Below are 18,073 nucleotides of genomic sequence, written 5' to 3'. Positions count from 1 at the left end.
GGGACCAACTCGTAAGCTTTGAACACAGCCTGTTTCACTATGTCATACTCAGCTGCTTCATCGATTGTCAAAGCATAATAGGCTTGCTAAGCCTCCCTCTTAATTACACTTTGTAAGAGAACCAACCCTCTATTGGGCACTTTAAACTCTGAGCAACCTTCTCAAAATGCTGGAAGTATTTATCAAACACCGCCATGTCAAATGGAGGTACCAGTTTAACTTCACAACTGGCCTCAAACTTATCACCAGAGTCTAACGCTAGACCTCTTTGCTGAAGTCTCTCTATCTTTTCCAGCTCGAACAGCCACCGTCTTTCTGCTTCCTCCTTCTGTTTTTCTGCCTCTTCTCTCTGTTTTTCTGCGTCTCTCGCCTCAGACTGCCTCTGCCTTTCCGCAGCCTCCATCTTTAATTTTTCTCACATACAGGAGTTCAAGCTCACTAGGCTTACTTTTAGGATACACCTACAACTCCTCCACTTTAAACACTCCCTCAGATACATAATGTTCAGCTATTATCCTCTGCACCTGTGCCCTCCTCATTGTTAATTTCACCATAGCAAGTTTTAACCTTCGAGCAATACTCAACAACTCAACCCTTCTGGCGTCCTCTAATGCCTCTGAGGTTGGCAATTCCACAAACCTATCAGCATCCGCTGCTGATTTTCCACACACAAATAAATCAAAAGGGATTTCCCCAATGAAATCGATAATTAATCAATACACCCAAAATCTGTTCATATCATGGACGCAGGCCCCAATTTTGTTATGAATCGTAAAGCTTTAGAAACGAACTAGCAGCAATAGGTATACGTGGAGTCTGTTTTTGATGTTAAAACTATCTTTATTAGAATCTACTTTTAATATAGTAACTTAAGCAAGATAAACAAAAGTGAACATTGTTATGTATATATATATGTGTGTAAATGTAACTCCAGAACTATTGAGCTCCGGGGAAACAAGGCTTGGAGTCTTGAGATGGTAAAGTACGAAAGTTCAATTCAACCACAGAATAGGTGATAACAGGGAGATATTTGTAATCCAGGGTAAATGTTAAGAGAAGGCAATTATGTCGAATTCCACAGGTTACATGGTGGTAAAATGAGAGAACAGTCACTGTAGATTTTATTGGTCGTGTTCCAAATCCACATACGAATTACCACCGAAAGTGACATGTCAAAAGTGGTATTGTCTTCAAGTGAATTACCACACCACAACTAGGCAAGGGTTAACACATAAGTGGTCTTCAGAGGATACCCCAAATCCGATCCACTCCCATGGATCAAAAGAGGTGACAACCACACATTCGATGTATGCTGAAACGATAATTAACCCACACTTGTGGGCGTAGGGACATTCTAAACCATGAGCTTTGGCCACTATTTCCCTTGTTTTGAACCTTCCATTTTTCATCCTTCGTCTCCGTCTCACTCTGAGTGTCCATGTCCTTGGTTAAAATTAAACAAGCTGCTAGTGATGTAAACAAGCTGCAAGTCAGACTGATTCACCTTCTTTACCTCTCTCTTTCTCTCAAAATGACAGTCCACTGTAAACGAAACCTAGGGAATCATAACAACGGCCACTCCCCATTGTGAGCTTACTGGTGTGCCGGTAGTTGGGATGACTGAGCGAATCCTTTCCCACATTCTCAGCAGGTGAACGGCTTCTCCCTGGTGTGAACTCGCTGATGACTCTGTAGGTGGGATGGCTGAGTGAATCCCTTCCCACAGATTGAGCAGGTGAATGGCTTCTCCCCAGTGTGAACTCGCTGGTGTCTCTGTAGGGCGGAAGAGTCACTGAATCTCTTCTCACAGACTGAGCAGGTGAATGGCTTCTCCCCAGTGTGAACTCGCTGGTGTTTCAGTAGTTTAGATGACAAAGTGAATCCCTTCCCACAGTCTGAGCAGGTGAACGGCCGCTGCCCAGTGTGAACTCGCTGGTGTGCCATTAGGCTAGCTGAAACAGTGAATCCCTTCCCACAGTCTGAGCAGGTGAATGGCTTCTCCCCAGTGTGAACTCGCTGATGACACTGCAGGTTGGATAACAGAGTGAATCCTTTCCCACAGACTGAGCAGGTGAATGGCTTCTCCCCAGTGTGAACTCGCTGGTGACTCTGCAGGTAGGATGAATCAGTGAATCTCATCCCACAGACTGAGCAGGTAAACGGCTTCTCCTTAGTGTGAACTCGATGGTGTCTCCGTAGGGTGGAAGAATGAGTGAATCCCTTCTCACAGACTGAGCATGTGAATGGCTTCTCCCCAGTGTGAACTCGCTGATGACTCTGTAGGGTGGAAGAGTTAGTGAACTTCTTCTCACAGACTGAGCAGATGAATGGCTTCTCTCCAGTGTGAACTCGCTGGTGTCTCTGTAGGTGTGATGACTCAGTGAATCCCTTCCCACATTCTGAGCAGGTGAACGGCTTCTCCCCAGTGTGAACTCGCTGATGATTCTGCAGACTGGATGACTGAGTGAATCCCTTCCCACAGACTGAGCAGGTGAACGGCTTCTCCCCAGTGTGAACAAGCTTGTGTCTCTGTAGCGTGGAAGAGTGACTGAATCTCTTCTCACAGACTGAGCAGGTGAACGGCTTCACCCCAGAGTGAACTCGCTGATGTGTCAGTAAGCGAGAAGATAAAGAGAATCCCTTCCCACAGTCCGAGCAGGTGAACGGCCGCTCTCCGGTGTGTGCTCGCTGGTGAGCCATTAGGTCAGATGACTGTGTGAATCCCTTCCCACAGTCTGAGCAGGTGAACGGCCTCTCCCCAGTGTGAACTCGCTGGTGAATTTGTAGTGTGAATGAATCAGTGAATCTCATCCCACAGACGGAGCAGGTGAACGGCTTCTCCCCAGTGTGAACTCGTTGGTGTCTCAGTAGTTCAGACGACCAAGAGAACCCCTTCCCACAGTCCGAGCAGGTGAACTGCCTCTCTCTGGTGTGAACTCGTTGGTGTGCCATGAGGTCAGATGATGGAGTGAATCCTTTCCCAGAACTTCAGCAGATGACTAGCCTCTGCCCGGTGTTAATTGATTGGTGTGTCCACAGGTGGGAAGACCGACTGAATCCTTTCTCACACACAGAATAGATGAATGGCCTTGCCCAGTGTGAACTCGCTGATGTACCTTCAGTTGAGATGACCAAGTGAATCCATTCCCACTGTCTGAGCAGGAAGGATATTCGATTGAATCCCTTGCTCTGCTTCTTAAATATCCGGACAGAGACAGCAAAACTGATATGCCATGATTGAGCTTTCTGTAGACAAATTCCTTCTCATTTTTAACCTGTGGAAAGATTTACAAAATCCATCAATGGGTTTAGGACAACACTTCAGATGAGATTACATGAGTTGCCAAGGTTTGATCTGGTATCACACTGTTACAGTGAGGTTGAAACCAAGTTGGACAGAGAAATCATCTCCTGACTGGGCAGAGTGCTGGTATCTGGAATGACCATCAATTCCCTGATACTCTTCCTGTCTCTATCAGAATGGGGCATTTCTGCCATCTCCAATTTGAGCATTAGCTCACTTTGACTCTCTCCATTGGTATTATTCCCTGTTCCTGCTGAGCTGCATGGGTGCCTGGCCCCACAGTAACTGAAACAGTCTCACACAAATAGTGTTTCTTGACGTGCAGCTGGGATTTTCTTTTATGTATTATTAACTTAAAGTGCCACAGTTTTAACGCCATATAAAAAATTCCTGCTGAGATGAATGGTTGGTCCGTACAGCTGTTAAAAGGACTTAAGAGTGAATTTTTGTATTATTTCAGGTTTTTGTCACAGTACAACACTGAAACAGGCTCTTTTGGCCATCTGGTTTGTGCTGAACTATTTAATCTGCCCACTCCCATACCGCTACCATCCAGGCACCTACACAAACCTCTTAAATATTGAAATTGAGCTTGCATGCACCACTCATAATGGCTGCTCATTCCACAGCCAGATGACTGTCTGTGTGAAGAAGTTTCCCCTCATGTTCCCCTTAATGTTTCACCTTTCACCCTTAACCCATGGCTTCTGCTTGCAGTCACACACCATCTCAGTGGAGAAATCCAGCTTGCAGTTTCCTCCATCACAATCAAGTCTCCCCTAAATCTCTAATTTTCCAAGGAATAAAGTCCTGACCTGTTCAATCTCTACATATAACCCAAGTCCTCTAGACCTGGCAACATCTTTGTGAATTTTCTCTGAACTCTTTCAACCTCTTTTACATTTTTCCTGCAGCTTGGTGACCGAAACTGCACACAATACTCCAAATTTGGCCTCACCAATGTCTGCTGCAAGTCAACATAACATCCACTTATTGTTGTCAGTATTTTCGTTCCTGAAGCCCATTGGGCTGAAATCTTGCTTTCCATCACAATCTAACTGTGACACCACTTTCAGTGAAATAACGACTTGTATTCCCAGGTCCCTTTCTTTTACAACACTCCTCCATGCCCGACCAGTCACTCTGAAAGACCTCCCTTGGTAGGTCATACCAAAGTGCAACACCTCATACTTGTCTGCATTAAATTCCATTTTCCATTTCTCAAACCATTTTCCCAGCTGGTCCTGATCACACCGCAAGCCATGATAGTCTTCCTTACTGTCCACTACACCACCGGTCTTGTTGTCATCCACAAATTTGCTGATCCACTTAACCACACTATCATCCAGATTACTGATATAGATGACAAACAACAACAGATCCAGCACTGATCCCTGTGGCACACCACTAGACACAGGCCTCCGGTCAGAGAGGCAATCATCCGCTACCACACTGTAGTTTCTCACAAAGACCGTGTCTCATCCACTTCACTGTCTCATCTTGAATGCTGAATGACTGAACCTTCTTGACCAGCCTCCCAATGAGACTTCATCAAGTGCCTTCCTCAAGTCGATGTAAACAACATCCACTGCCTTGACTTCGTCCACTTTCCTGATAACTTCCTCAAGTAGCTCCATGAGATTGGTTAGACATGACCTACCATGCACAAAGCCATGCTGTCTATCCTTAATCAGTCCACATCTATCCAAATACTTGTACATCCGGTTTCTGCACACATGTCCCAATGACTTTCTCACTACTGCTGTGAAATTCAGCAACATATCACTTCCTAGCTTAATTTTAGAGCTTTTCTTGAACAGTGGAACAACATTGTCTGTCCTCCAATTCTCCAGTACCTCACCTGTCACTAAGGATGATTTAAATATCTGTGCTTGGACCCCGACAATTTCTGCACTTGTCTTCCGCAGGGTCACAGGGATCAACATTTCAAGACCTGGGAATTTATCCACACTAATTTGCCTTAAGACAGCAAACACTTCCACCTCTGTAATCTATACAGGGTCCATGAAGTTGATGCTGCTTTGCCTCACTTCTATAGACTATTTGTCCATCTTCTGAGTAAGTACAGATGCAAAACTACTATTTAAAACCTCCCCCATCTATTTTGTCTCCCGTATAGATTACCATTCCGATCGTCCAGAGTGGGCATGTTTCTGTTCTGACTGTCTCCATGTTTCTGTGACAGAGAAGCTGGCCAAACTTGTCTCGAAGGGGAATCTGGTAGGAGTGATGACGGAGCAGCAATGGCTGGAGTTTCTGGCAGAAAATCGGAAGGTGAGTGATAGACACATCCCAAAGAAGTGGAAGCATTGGAAAGGCATGAGGACACAACTGTGGCTGAAATGAGAAGCTAAAGCCAACATAAAAGCCAAAGTGAGGGCAAACAAAAGAGCAGAAACTATTGGGAAGCTTTTAAAAACCAAGAGAAGACAGCTGAAAACATTGTCGGATGAGCTCATGGTGTGGAATTATGATATTGTAGTCAGTAATGAGTCTTGGGAGCACCCAACAGTCTGAGGCATTTAGAGGAACAAAATATCCGGGGCCTCAATATCTCTTGAAAACCAAGGTTCCCTGCACCAGTTATCTTTCAACTTTTAATTTTGCAAGCATGTACAAACTTTACACCCGCAATATTTCACTTCTGAAGAACTCCCACTCACCAAGTGCACATTTGCCAGAAAACAGCCTGTCCCAATGCACACTTGTCAGATCCTTTCTGACACCATCAAAATTGACCTCTCTCCAATTTAGAATCTCAACCTGTGGTCCAGACCTCTCTTTTCCCATATTTATTTGGAATCTCATGGCATTATGATCACTACTCTGTGTTACCAGCCCTGGATCATTTCTTAACAGCTTATTGCACATTTCTACATTGGGAATTCTACATCCGGATTAAGGGCACATTTGACAAACTCTACTCCAACTAGTCCTTTTACGGTATGGGAGTCTCAGTCAATATATGGAAAATCAAAATCAGTTAATATATCAACCTTTGATTCTTGGCGTAGTCTGCGATCACTAGAGAAAAATTTGTCCCTCTAAATTCCTCAGAGTGTTGGCTGGAACCAAATTCTGGTAATGGCTACAATATCACAATATATGGTCCATACATACTGGTTGTGTTGTGCAAAAAACACAACAGTGCCTCTTTCACCGCAGAGCATTGAAAAGTTTGAAATGTGGACCTAAATCCAAAGAACTTTCAACAGGTTCACAATTGAGAGTATTGTGACTGGCTGTGTCACTGCCTGGTATGGGGACTGTACTTCCCCCAGTCACAGAACTCTGCAGAGATTGGTGCGGACAATCCAAAGCCAGGACCAGCAGGCTCTGGGACAGCTTCTTCCACTAAGCCATCAGACTGACTAATTCATGCTGATACAACTGTATTTCTATGTTATGTTGACTGTCCAGTTGTACATACTATTTATTATAAATTACCATAAATTGCACATTGCACATATAGTCACAAATGTAATGTAAATATTTCTACTCATGTATATGAAGGATATAAGTAATAAAGCCAATTCAATTCTATTCTATTCAATTAACCCCCTCCATTATCTGTTCTGTCATTCTGGCTCCCACCCTGCCTGTAACTTTAGTTTAACTCCCCCACTAGCACTTGCAAGTCTTGCCACTAGGATATTAATCCTCTTTTAGTTATGTTCCCCTAACTATCAAATCCCCTAACACACCTTTGACTTACCTCTGCCAGATAATTCCTCCTCGAACAGTTTCTATATTGGCCCACCTGTTGTTGTGTGGGATGGCCACAAGAGTACTCTGCAATGGCAATTTAACCACATTCCCCTTCCTGACTCCCAACCACTTTAATGTGTCCTGCACCATGGGTGTAACTCACCTCTCTTCATGTTGTATCTATCACCCCTTCCGACTCCCAGCTGAACTGGAACTCATCCATTTCAAGTTCCAACTCCTCAAAGTGCAGGGTTACAAGCTGCAGCTGGATGCACATCTTGTAGGGGAGGGCATCAGGGACACTGAAGGTCTCCCCATCTTCCACCAATGTTCCCTCCAATTTGTAGTCACCAGTGTGCACAAAAACCTTGTGCTGTGCAAATTTGTGCCCAGTGACAACAATATGTACACACTGAATTTTATATAGAGAGGTATTCATTTCTACAGCTAGCAAATCACTGTCAATAAGCACATTGATCTCCTCTGGGTTTCACAGACTTCATCTTCACTCTCACACAACCCATGTAACAGGCCTGTAGCAGTACTGAAGGATTTTCTCACCAGTGCTTTGGCACACCGTATATACATTGGCACGCAAAAGTTTGGGAACCCCGTTCAGAATTTCTGTTATTCTGAATAGTTAACAGAGTGGAAGATGAACTGATCTCCAAAAGTCATAAAGTTAAAGATGAACCATTCTTTTCAACATTTTAAGCAAGATTAGTATATTATTTTTGTTTTTACAATTTTAGAGTGAGAAAAAAAGAAAGGAGCACCATGCAAAAGTATGGGAACCCCAAGAGATTTGAGCTGTCAGACAACTTTTACCAATTATCTTTTTAATTACCTTGTTAGGGCTATGGCTTGTTCACAAACTTCATTAGGAAAAGCCAGGTGTTGCAACTTACAAAGCTTTATAAATACCCTGACTTCACAAACCTTGTCTCAACGATCAGCAGCCATGGGCTCCTCTAAGCCCCTGCCTAACTCTCTGAAAATTAAAATACATGATGCCCACAAAGCAGGAAAAGGCTATAAGAAGAGAGCAAAGCGTTTTCAGTTAGCCATTTCCTCAATTCGTACTGTAATTAAGAAATGGCAGTTAACAGGAATGGTGGAGGTCAAATTGAGGTCTAGAAGACCAAGAAATCCTTCCGAGAGAACTGCTCGTAGGATTGCTAGAAAGGGAAATCAAAACCCCCGTTTGACTGCAAAAGACCTTCAGGAATATTTAGCAGACTCTGGAGTGGTGGTGCACTGTTCTACTGTGCAGTGACACCTGCACAAATATGACCTTTATAGAAGAGTCATCAGAAGAAAACCTTTCCTGTGTCCTCACCACAAAACAGCATCACCACAAAACTCAGCATCAGAAGTTTGCAAAGGAACATCTATACAAGCCTTATGCATCTTGGAAACCAGTCCTGTGGACTGATGAAGTTAAAAAAAGAACTTCTTGGCCGCAATGAGCAAAGGTATGTTTGGAGAAAAAGTGGTTCAGACTTTCATGAAAAGAACACCTCTCCAACTGTTAACCATGGGGATGGGTCGATCATGTTTTGGGCTTGTATTGCAGCCAGTGGCACGGGGAACATTTCACTGGTAGAGGGAAAAATGAATTAAATTCAATACCAGCAAGTTCTGGAAGCAAACATCACACCATCTGTAAAAAAGCTGAAGATGAAAAGAGGATGGCTTCTACAACAGGATAATGATCGTAAACAGACCTCAAAATCCACAATGGACTCCCTCAGGAAGCGCAAGCTGAAGGCTGTGCCATGGCCCTTATAGGCCCCTGACCTAAACATCATCGAAAATCTGTGGATAGACCTCAAAAGAGCAGTGCATGCAAGACGGCCCAAGAAACTCACAGAACTAGAAGCCTTTTGCAAGGAAGAATGGGCAAAAATCCCCAAACAAGAATTGGAAAACCTTTAGCTGGCTACAGAAGGCAAATAGAAGCTGTGATACTTGCCAAAGGGGTTGTTATTAACTATTGACCATGCAGGGTGCTCAAACTTTTACTTTGTGCGCTTTCCCTTTTTTGTTATTTTGAAACTGTAAAAGATGGATATAAAAGAGTAATCTTGCTTAAAATATTAAACAGTGTCATCTTTAACATTGTGCCTTTTGGAAATCAGGTCATTGTTTCACTCGCTTAGCTGTTCACAGGGACAGAAATGTTGCCCAGTGGTGCCCAAACTTTTGCATGTCATTGTATGCAATTTTCTTGTTGAATGATGCTTTAAAAAAATCAGACTTCCAAATATCACTCCCCTTCTTCCCATTTGCAAATTATCCAGCAACTTTTGCATCACCACAATACACACAGGTATCACCAGTTTCTCTATTGTACATAAATATTTCCCCTGAACCCTCCCTCAGGTGACTGACGGTGATGATAATCCCAGTGAATATGAAGGGAAGGACAGTAGTCTGTCTCATTGGAGTCTGGCACATTTGTGATGTGAAAGCTACTTGTTGCCCAGGGCACAGTTGTTTTGATATCATTATGTACCCAGAGAGAATGGGTCAAAACATGTTCTCACCGATAGAAGAGTCCAGAGCAAGAGAATGGGTAAAAACATATCCTCACGTGTAGAAAACTCCAGAACAAGAGCAGGCAGAACAAGCAACACACACAAAATGCAGGAGGAACTCAGCAGGCCGGGCAGCACCTATGGAAAAGAGTACAAAAGCTGAGTTCCTCCGGCATTCTGTGTGTGTTGCTTGGATTTCCAGCAGCTGCAGATTTTCTCGACAGCTGATAGAAAGATTTTGTTCACTTTTTCCCAGTTCTTAATCCTTGCATTCAGATAGCTGGAGCTCAGCTCCGTCTGTGAGATCTATCTGTTCCCATTCCCTGATTACCCGGAAGCTCCCCGGGGCCCGTGTACGGATCGTGGGGCTGAGAGAGAAGGAAAAGACCTGCCTGTGCCGAGTTTGCGGGCCACAGTCTCCGGTTCCCACAGCAATTGTCACTCAGTTAGAGTCGAAAAAGTCCTTACCTTCTCGATCCTCCAGACATTTTGTATTCTAAGCGCATGCGTAGTTATCGGAGACGGCAGCAACCCTGCGCCTGCGCATTTGATTGGTGCTGCAAACGACAACGCAATGTTAAACGCGCGGCTTTATGGGTAATCATGGTGCCATTAAAAATTTCTGCAAGCACAGGTTCCATGTCCATATCACAGGTTTTTTTTGTGTGTAGAAAACTCAGCAGCTTTCTTAACGCAGAAAGCGGCTCCCATAAACGATACACTCAATATCAACAGGCATTTCGTGTATCTAATGCAAAAGTACAATCCTTATACAAATGCAGATGAGAAACAAAAGTGAATCTGCAGTTGCTGGAAATACAGAGACGCACACACACAAAATGCTGAAGGAGCTCTGCAGTTCAGGCAGCAACTAAGCAGAGGAGTACACAGTCTAGACATGCTGAAAGGGCTCGGCTTAAATGCTGCCCATTTATTCGTCTCCACATTTGCTGCCTGATCTGCTGATTACCTGCAATGTTTTGTAGATATTAACCATTTTGTTTTTCAATTAACCAGTTTCCAAATGTTTCTCATCTTTCCTTCATAGCCACATCCCGCTGGTCTGGTTCCTCTTCCTCCTCCTGCTCGTAACCTCCACACCCCATCTCTTTCCGGAACCCCAAAGCCCTGATTGGTGCTGGTAACTCTTTGTTTTCTGACTCTGCTCCATCGAAGATTCACTCGCTAGTCTGCTGTCAGGTTTTAGAGGCGCATTGCAACAACCCAGCTGTCTGAGGCACAGTCCTTTGAAATTAGTGGAAATGACACAAAGCTTGAAAAGAGCAGGGAAAAAGGAGTTTAACCACCTTAGTCCAGAGCGCTGGGGAAGGTCAAATACTCAGCGAGCTCATCATGTTAATTAGTCTGGGGAAAATCATGTAGGAAATTCATGCAGGTGTATAAGATGATGAGAGGCATTGATCGTGTGAAAAGTCAGAGGCTTTTTCCCCAGGGCTGAGATGGCGAACACGTAGGGGGCATGGTTAAGGTGCTTGGAAGTAGTTCAAGGGAGATGTCAGAGATATATATTTTTTATACAGATAGTGGTGGGTGTGTGGACTGCACTGTCAGCGATGGTGGTAGAGACGGGTACAATAGAATCTTTTAAGAGAATCTTAGAGAGGTACATGGAGCTTAGGGAAATAGAGGGTCCTGTGGTAGGGTAATTCTAGGCATTTTCTAGAGTAGGTTACATGGTCAGAACAACATTGTGGGCCGAAGGGCCTGTATTTTGCTGCAGATTTCTCTGATTCTATGAAATTCAAGCAAAGTCTCTTCTCCCACAGAGTGGTGACAAGTTGCAACGGGGATAGTGAGAGATAAGTTTTAAAACACTGATATGGAAAAGAAAACTGGGCAGGGACAAGATAGACTGAATGGCCTCTCTAGTGTACATTGTGAGTTTGGCAGTGACAGTAAGTACCTGCGACATGGGATTTGATACAGATTGGATTTATCTTTCACAGATCCAAAATATTAAACACCAGTCAAATTTATGGCTAACATCAGCAGAACAGACTCCTCCAATGCTCAGTGACCAGGGTTCAGTCCTGGGTGTGATTAGTAGCCGCAAGAACTGCAGAATCTGACAGTAACAGTCCCTCATGAACCTGCAGCTGCCTTCAGTCACCGTGATGGTTAAACATTTAACACAGAGCTGATTTGGACTTCCTCCCTGATGTGAAGTTGCTGCTGCTGCAGCAGCTGGGATGATTGAGTAAAACTCTTTGCTAACTCCGGACAGAAATGTGGCCTCTATTTATTGTGAACTCACCGGAGCATCACAAGGTGGGTTAACTGAATGAGTCTCTTCGCACACACGGAGCAAGTGAACGGCCGTTTCCCAGTGCAAAACTGTAGGTCACGGTTTTCAGTCTCGGCCCGAAATGTTCACTGTTCGTTTCCACGGATGCTGCCCAGCCTGCTGGGTTCCTCCAGCATTTTGTACCTGTTGCTTTGCCCACAGCACCTGCAGTGTACTTTGTGTTCAAGCTCTGGTGAACTGACAGATACCGCGGATCTAACGTGCTGTTGTGTTTGTGATTCCCATACACAAATCCTTTGAATTTTCTACACTGTTAAAGGTTTATAAAGCACGTCAGTGGGTGAAGGACAACACTTCAACTGAAATTATTTTAGTCTCCATGGTGCCTACTGATAAAAACACCGTCACAGATCAACACAATTTGGAGGAACAAAACATCATCTTCTAACTGGCGACAGTTCCTGCATCAGGCACAATATCAAACTCTCTGCTTCCCTCTCTGTGTCAAAATGGATCATTCCTCCCCTTCATCAGTCTGTGACTTGGCTCAGTTTGTCTCTCTCCTTCGCATTCTGAGCATGCGCCACACACCTACTGAGATCACATTTTATTTACACGGCTGCGACTAGAGACTTTCTGATTAATATGTCCCTCCTGGTATTTGACGGTTGTAAACTCCGAGTCAGCAATGGTATTGATCATCGGGAGTAGGTGATTAGGCTTTTTCGTTGGAGATCGATAAACTGCCGGTAGTGTGTGGCTGGATGAGTGGGTCGTTTTCAGACTGGAAGGAGGTAGCGTTTGGAGTACCCCAGAGATCAGTCCCTGACCATAGTTGTTCACAGTTTAATGTCCTGGCGGAGGCAGCGAGATGTGAGATGTCCTAGTATTTGGTGAAGCAGAAAGAGAGGAGTTGGGGGAGGGGAGGCTATTCACGTGCAATTTCGTAGCTTTGCAATCAGTACATAGTGCACTGTGGGGCTGTAGTGGCGGGTTCCATTGCTGGGATCCGTGCACAGTCACTGTGGACTGTGACAATTTTGTGAATAAAGCACCATTCTCCAATTTAGAATCCCAAGCTGGGGAACAAGCCTATCGATTGTATATTTAAGTTGTATTTATGGCACTGTGATAACCAGATAGTATAGCTCTCCACGACCTCTCTATCCAGTCCTTTCAATATTGGAATTCATTTGTAAATTTCCCCAGCGGGCCATCAATACTGTCATCCGATGCATTGACAGTGAACTCGCTGATTGAAAAGTAAAATTTTCTCACTAGCAACCCTATGGCTTCTAAGCAAAAACGTTCCTTTACCTGCTTGATATTTATATTTTATGATAATTAGTGAGTGCAACCATGCAATACTTCGTCATATTATTAAATTAAGTAGTATATGTGTTATTGTACCAGTTATACACTGAAATGTAGTGATAGGCTATAATCTTGTTAATGTCTTAACTATCACTATATTTCTGTGGAGCTCTGGAATTCATATATTTCTTTCATCTTGCTTTACAGCTTGACATTATAAGAAGCCCTATTTTATACATACACACACATACATACAGATATATATATACACACACATACGTGCACACACACACACACACACACACACACACAATTAATGAGCGGGTACACAAATTGGGTGCGACATACGAGGGGTTAAGTCCGTGGCCTAAGGTGGAAGGAGTCAATTTTAGAAAACCTAGCAATTTTCAATTATCTGAAACAGAAATACCACAAAAGTTATTACCTTCAAACTCTCTTCTGAATCACTCAAAGAGTTGAACTGCACGTGCAGGTTCCGAGAGCTGTATAACTTTAGTCCTTCTAACTTAGGACACGAATTTATCAATCACACCTGGTACAGCTCCAGCACCTAAAACAATGGCACTGCACCACTGCTCCAGCCGTCCGGCAGAGCTCAGGCCCGGTCCTTTCTCAATGCAACCGGCCTCGATTTACACAATCTCGGGATCAGCCACTAATTATTGTCGCCCGAATGGGAGAACCGCCAACAACAGATGCGGAGGTCTGCACATCGCCGCCGGTGGCCGGAGGTCCATGCAGCGCAAACGGGTTGGCGGGTGGAGGGGGGGGGGGGAATACTCGGATAGAATATAGGGACTGATCCTGGACCCTGAGGGTGGCCTCATCTTGGCACAAGAGGAGGCGATGTTTCACACGTCGGAATGGGAATGGGAATCGGAATTAAAATGTTTGGACACCGGGAAGTCCCGCTCGGAGCGGATAGTTCAAAGGTTAATTTATTAGCAAAGCAGGTATCCATAAACAACTCTGAATTTTTTACTTCTCCAGAGAGCCACGAAACAAATGTCGTTCACAGAGAAAAATGAAATTTCCACACCAACCCCAGCATAAGAACTAACGGCATCCCGATCATCAACCCTCAAAACTCCCCCACTCCCGTACAAAAGGGAACAATAACATCAACACCCCCGAAAATAAACACTCCTACCCGGCACAACTGCGGAGGAGCCGGTGTCACCAGTGTGGAGGCGGCCGCATCGGGAGCAGCGGACACAACGGGCGACCCCGGAAGACTAACAGGTGAAGTGTCGCCTCACCTGGAAGGATGTTTGGACAACGGAGAGAGTTCGGTCGTTCGGCCCTTTCACTGCGACACCCCGAACTCCACATCAAATCCGTCCAAACGAATCTGGGTGAACTTTAATGACCAATAAATATAATTCCTCTCAGCGATCAGCTGTCTGAGTGATCCCCTGACTCTGAGAGGAAGGGGTATCTATGGTCCACACTGTCAGGGTGTTGAGTTTACCAGGAGACAAAGACTGCAGGGACGAGAGGTTTTCTGTTGACTAATACACTGTGTGTGGACCCCGCTGGCAATTCTGGTGTTGTGACCCGAATCGAGACAAACACCACGCTGCCCACTCCACCAACAACACGGCACCGCCGGACACATAACAGGGGACTTTACATCCCACAACACTGGATTCAGTGATGAAACCCGCGATTAATGTTGTTGTCCCACTGAAAAGTCCATTAAGGTGCTTTTAAATGCCAGCGCTCTCCCACAGGTGACGTCACACAGCTTCTCACCCCACGCGCCTGACGTCACACACGCGCTGCTGCGCTCGACCTTTATCGGTTTAACGGCTGGGCTAATGATCACGTGACCAGCCCCTTTCCTCCCCCCACCGCTGTCAACGCAGGATTCAGGATCTGTGCTATACCAATTCGTGGGAAGCGATGTCAATCACTGATTATACCCAGTCGCGGAGGCGGACAGGCCGAGTGGGCGTTACCCCGCTGGGTTCGTCTCCCGCTCAAGCGCCGACCGCCTCATCAGAGCGGAGAAAACCTCGAAGTAAATGTCCACTTTCTGATTTATTTCCATTTCCCTCCGAAGGAAGTTGGGGCGTTTGTGAAGCGTCTCCCGCGGCCGGAGTCTGATGTATCGCTGAGGTAGGAGGAGACCGCTCGGCCCGTCGGTTCGATGCCGGTTCCCCGGGGAGGGAGGGATTGAAAGGATGAAGATGGTGAGAGAGGGGGCGGACAGGATGTTTGTCCCGGTGGGGACAGGAGGGGCTCATCGGTGGAAATGTCTGAGCCCACGGTGGTGTCGAGCAGAGGGATTCACCACATTGGGGGCAAACACCGGCAGACTGTTGCCCTGCAAGCGGGGCCGATGGTCCGGGCAAAGTGACAATTATTTGTGCTTTGTTGAGATTGTACCTGGAATATGGTGTAAAATCCCTCTCCCCATACTAACACGGGTTATACAGACCGAAGAACAAACTGCCGGAGGAACTCAGCGGGTCGGGCAGCATCTGTGGAAGGAAATGGACCGTCAACATTTCGGGCCAAGACCCTCCCTCTGGACTGAGAGTGGACGGGAAATAATCAAGAAAAGAGGTGAGGGGTGGGGATGGGGCAAGAGCTGGGGAGTGAGAGGTGGATCCAGGTGAGGGGGGAGGTGGGGAGGTGGTATTTGTTATAGAGAGTGCAATGAAGATTCACCTGACTGATCCCTGGAGTGGTGTGGTCATCATATGGAGAAATATCAAATGCGATAACCCTTTCATTTGGTTAATCGAGGACTGAGAGGTGAACATTGAAATGCACAACATCATGACCGGTTGAAGCAGGGATCCCAGTCTCTGAAACAGGAATGGACTATCCAGGACTGAAATGAGGGGAAATGTCTCCATTCCGATGGTGGTAAATGTCTGTTAAACCCCTCCACAGAGGGCGGTGAAAACTCAGTGATCGTCCCCACGTAAAACAGAGGGCGGCAAATGTGTGGAGACCGAAGGGATAGAGGAAATGAGGACTGGGCAGAAACATGTGGCTGAGATGGGAGAGCAGAGGCCATCTTGCTGATGGTTAGAGGGGCTGAATGGCCTCCTGCTGTTTCTCACTTGATGTTTCAGTGTTCCTGTCCAGCAAGGCTCCGGAGGAATGTGAATAAAAATTAGTGATTTAAATGAAACGTGAACATTTCCTGTTTGGGTCTGAATTATGTTTTGGACCTGGATAGGAATTGAGCCGGTGACTCTGTGACCTGGAGGTGGAGGGAAAGAGATCGGGGAAGATATGGTGTGGAAAAATAATCATGTATCTGGGGTAAATATGGAATAATGTGGGGAATGCGCTGAATGGGTCGGGCAGTGTATGAGGGGCGAGGAGCAGAGTCACCGGTTCAGGAGGGAGACCCTCCACCCGTCACCTGATCCCGGTTCCTGTTCACGTTTTTCTGCAGATCGGTAGCATCTGCGGGTCACTGCTCTACGTGTATGTGTAGCTTCACCTTTCACCCGTTCAGCCAAGTCAGTGAGATCCGGATCTGTCACGTCCTCTCGTTGTAGGTGGACAATGTATTTTTTTTCTCTCTGCAATAGTTTCTGCATGTTTCATTCACTGTTTTGAGATGCTGAAGTGCAGCCGACGTTCCTGGGTGTCTGACCCACTTATGTGAGAATTTAGCCTTTTCTATTTCTCTGAGCTTCTCATAAATGTGTAAAGTTTAGTTCAGCTTCACTTCAGAATTTCCAAAGCAACACCCAGTCAGTCAAATTGCTCCAGACAATTAAAATAGCTTATTATTTTTTCTCTATTTTTGTACTATATATATATAGTTCATATATATATATATATTCTTCTTTAAAAATCACAATTGTTAAAAGCTATTGTTATGAATTAGTTTCTACTACTACCGCAGCAACAACAAATTTCATGACATATGCCGGTGCTATTAAACTTGATTCTGATATTGATATGGGAGACCCACCACTGGTCACCTGATCCCAGTTACCACAGATCGTAATGTGAGATTGAAGTATTTTCCATATATTTGCTTTCCACAGAAATGACAACAGTTCTGTTTCCTTCTGTGGTTCCAGAGCAGAAGCTCAGTCTGTCTAATATTTCCACACAATTAAAATGGGGAATTTGTTTATTATCATCATGTACTGAGCTACAGTGAAAATCTTGCCTGATGTACCATCCACACAGATTGATACATTACGACAGTACATTGAGCTGATATACAACAAAATAATCACTGTAACAAAGCATTATGACTGCAGAGAAAGTGCAGTGCAGATAGACATATGGTGCAGGGTCACGTCGAGTTACATTGTGAGGTCGGGTCCATTTTATCATTCATTTGACTTATAACCACAGACAGGAAGCCGTCCTTGAGCCGGGTGGTTCGCGCTTTAAGGCTTTTGTATCTCTTCCCCGATGGGGCAGCGGGTTTGCAGCAAGAATGTCCAGGTTATGAATTTTTTTGTGTACATGGCCTGCTTTCGCGAGCCTGCTTATCAAACCAACACTTCATTTTGTTTTGAGAAATCTTTAAGTTTTGTCTCACTAGACTACAGGTTGGGTGTAGTTTATTTTTGAACTTCAAAACATAGTCTAACGAGTTAACATGTACATCCCCATCAATCCACTGTTCCTTTAACAAGGTCAAAGGGCACACTGCGACCAAATACAAGTTCAAAAGGAGTAAAGCCCAGCGATTCCTGTACTGACTCTATTTCTGTGGACAAAAGCAAATGTATTCTTTCATCCCAGTCTTTTCCATTTTCAACACAATATGTCTTAATCATTGTTTTGAGGGTAGAATGAAATCTTTCTAAAGCCCCTTGTGATTCTGTATGGTACGCAGATGATGCAATTTGTTTTGTTCCCAGTTCAGAAACTACCTGCTGGAATAATCCAGATGTAAAATTACAT

At 44.9% G+C, this 18,073-nt stretch overlaps 1 protein-coding gene across 5 annotated transcripts in view; it reads right to left on the bottom strand.

The window, feature by feature from the left end:
• Positions 1–923: 923 nt before the first annotated feature.
• The window catches only part of LOC132387414 (zinc finger protein 229-like), a 45,861-nt gene continuing 28,711 nt past the window's right edge, over positions 924–18,073 (bottom strand). Inside the window, exons 2-5 of one of the 5 annotated variants that reach the window (XM_059959773.1) lie at positions 10,042–10,130; positions 9,583–9,711; positions 5,450–5,581; positions 924–3,275 (exon numbers count right to left, since the gene is read on the bottom strand). In XM_059959773.1, the coding sequence (XP_059815756.1) occupies positions 1,645–2,952 (1,308 nt within the window). In that variant the 5' untranslated portion in view covers positions 2,953–3,275; positions 5,450–5,581; positions 9,583–9,711; positions 10,042–10,130 and the 3' untranslated portion in view covers positions 924–1,644. The other 4 variants (XM_059959777.1, XM_059959776.1, XM_059959775.1 and 1 more) reach the window with 4 other exon arrangements.

This window comes from Hypanus sabinus, unplaced genomic scaffold (assembly GCF_030144855.1).
Source record: "Hypanus sabinus isolate sHypSab1 unplaced genomic scaffold, sHypSab1.hap1 scaffold_1837, whole genome shotgun sequence".
NCBI lineage: Eukaryota > Metazoa > Chordata > Chondrichthyes > Myliobatiformes > Dasyatidae > Hypanus > Hypanus sabinus.
This window is presented reverse-complemented; position numbering and strand designations above follow the sequence as displayed.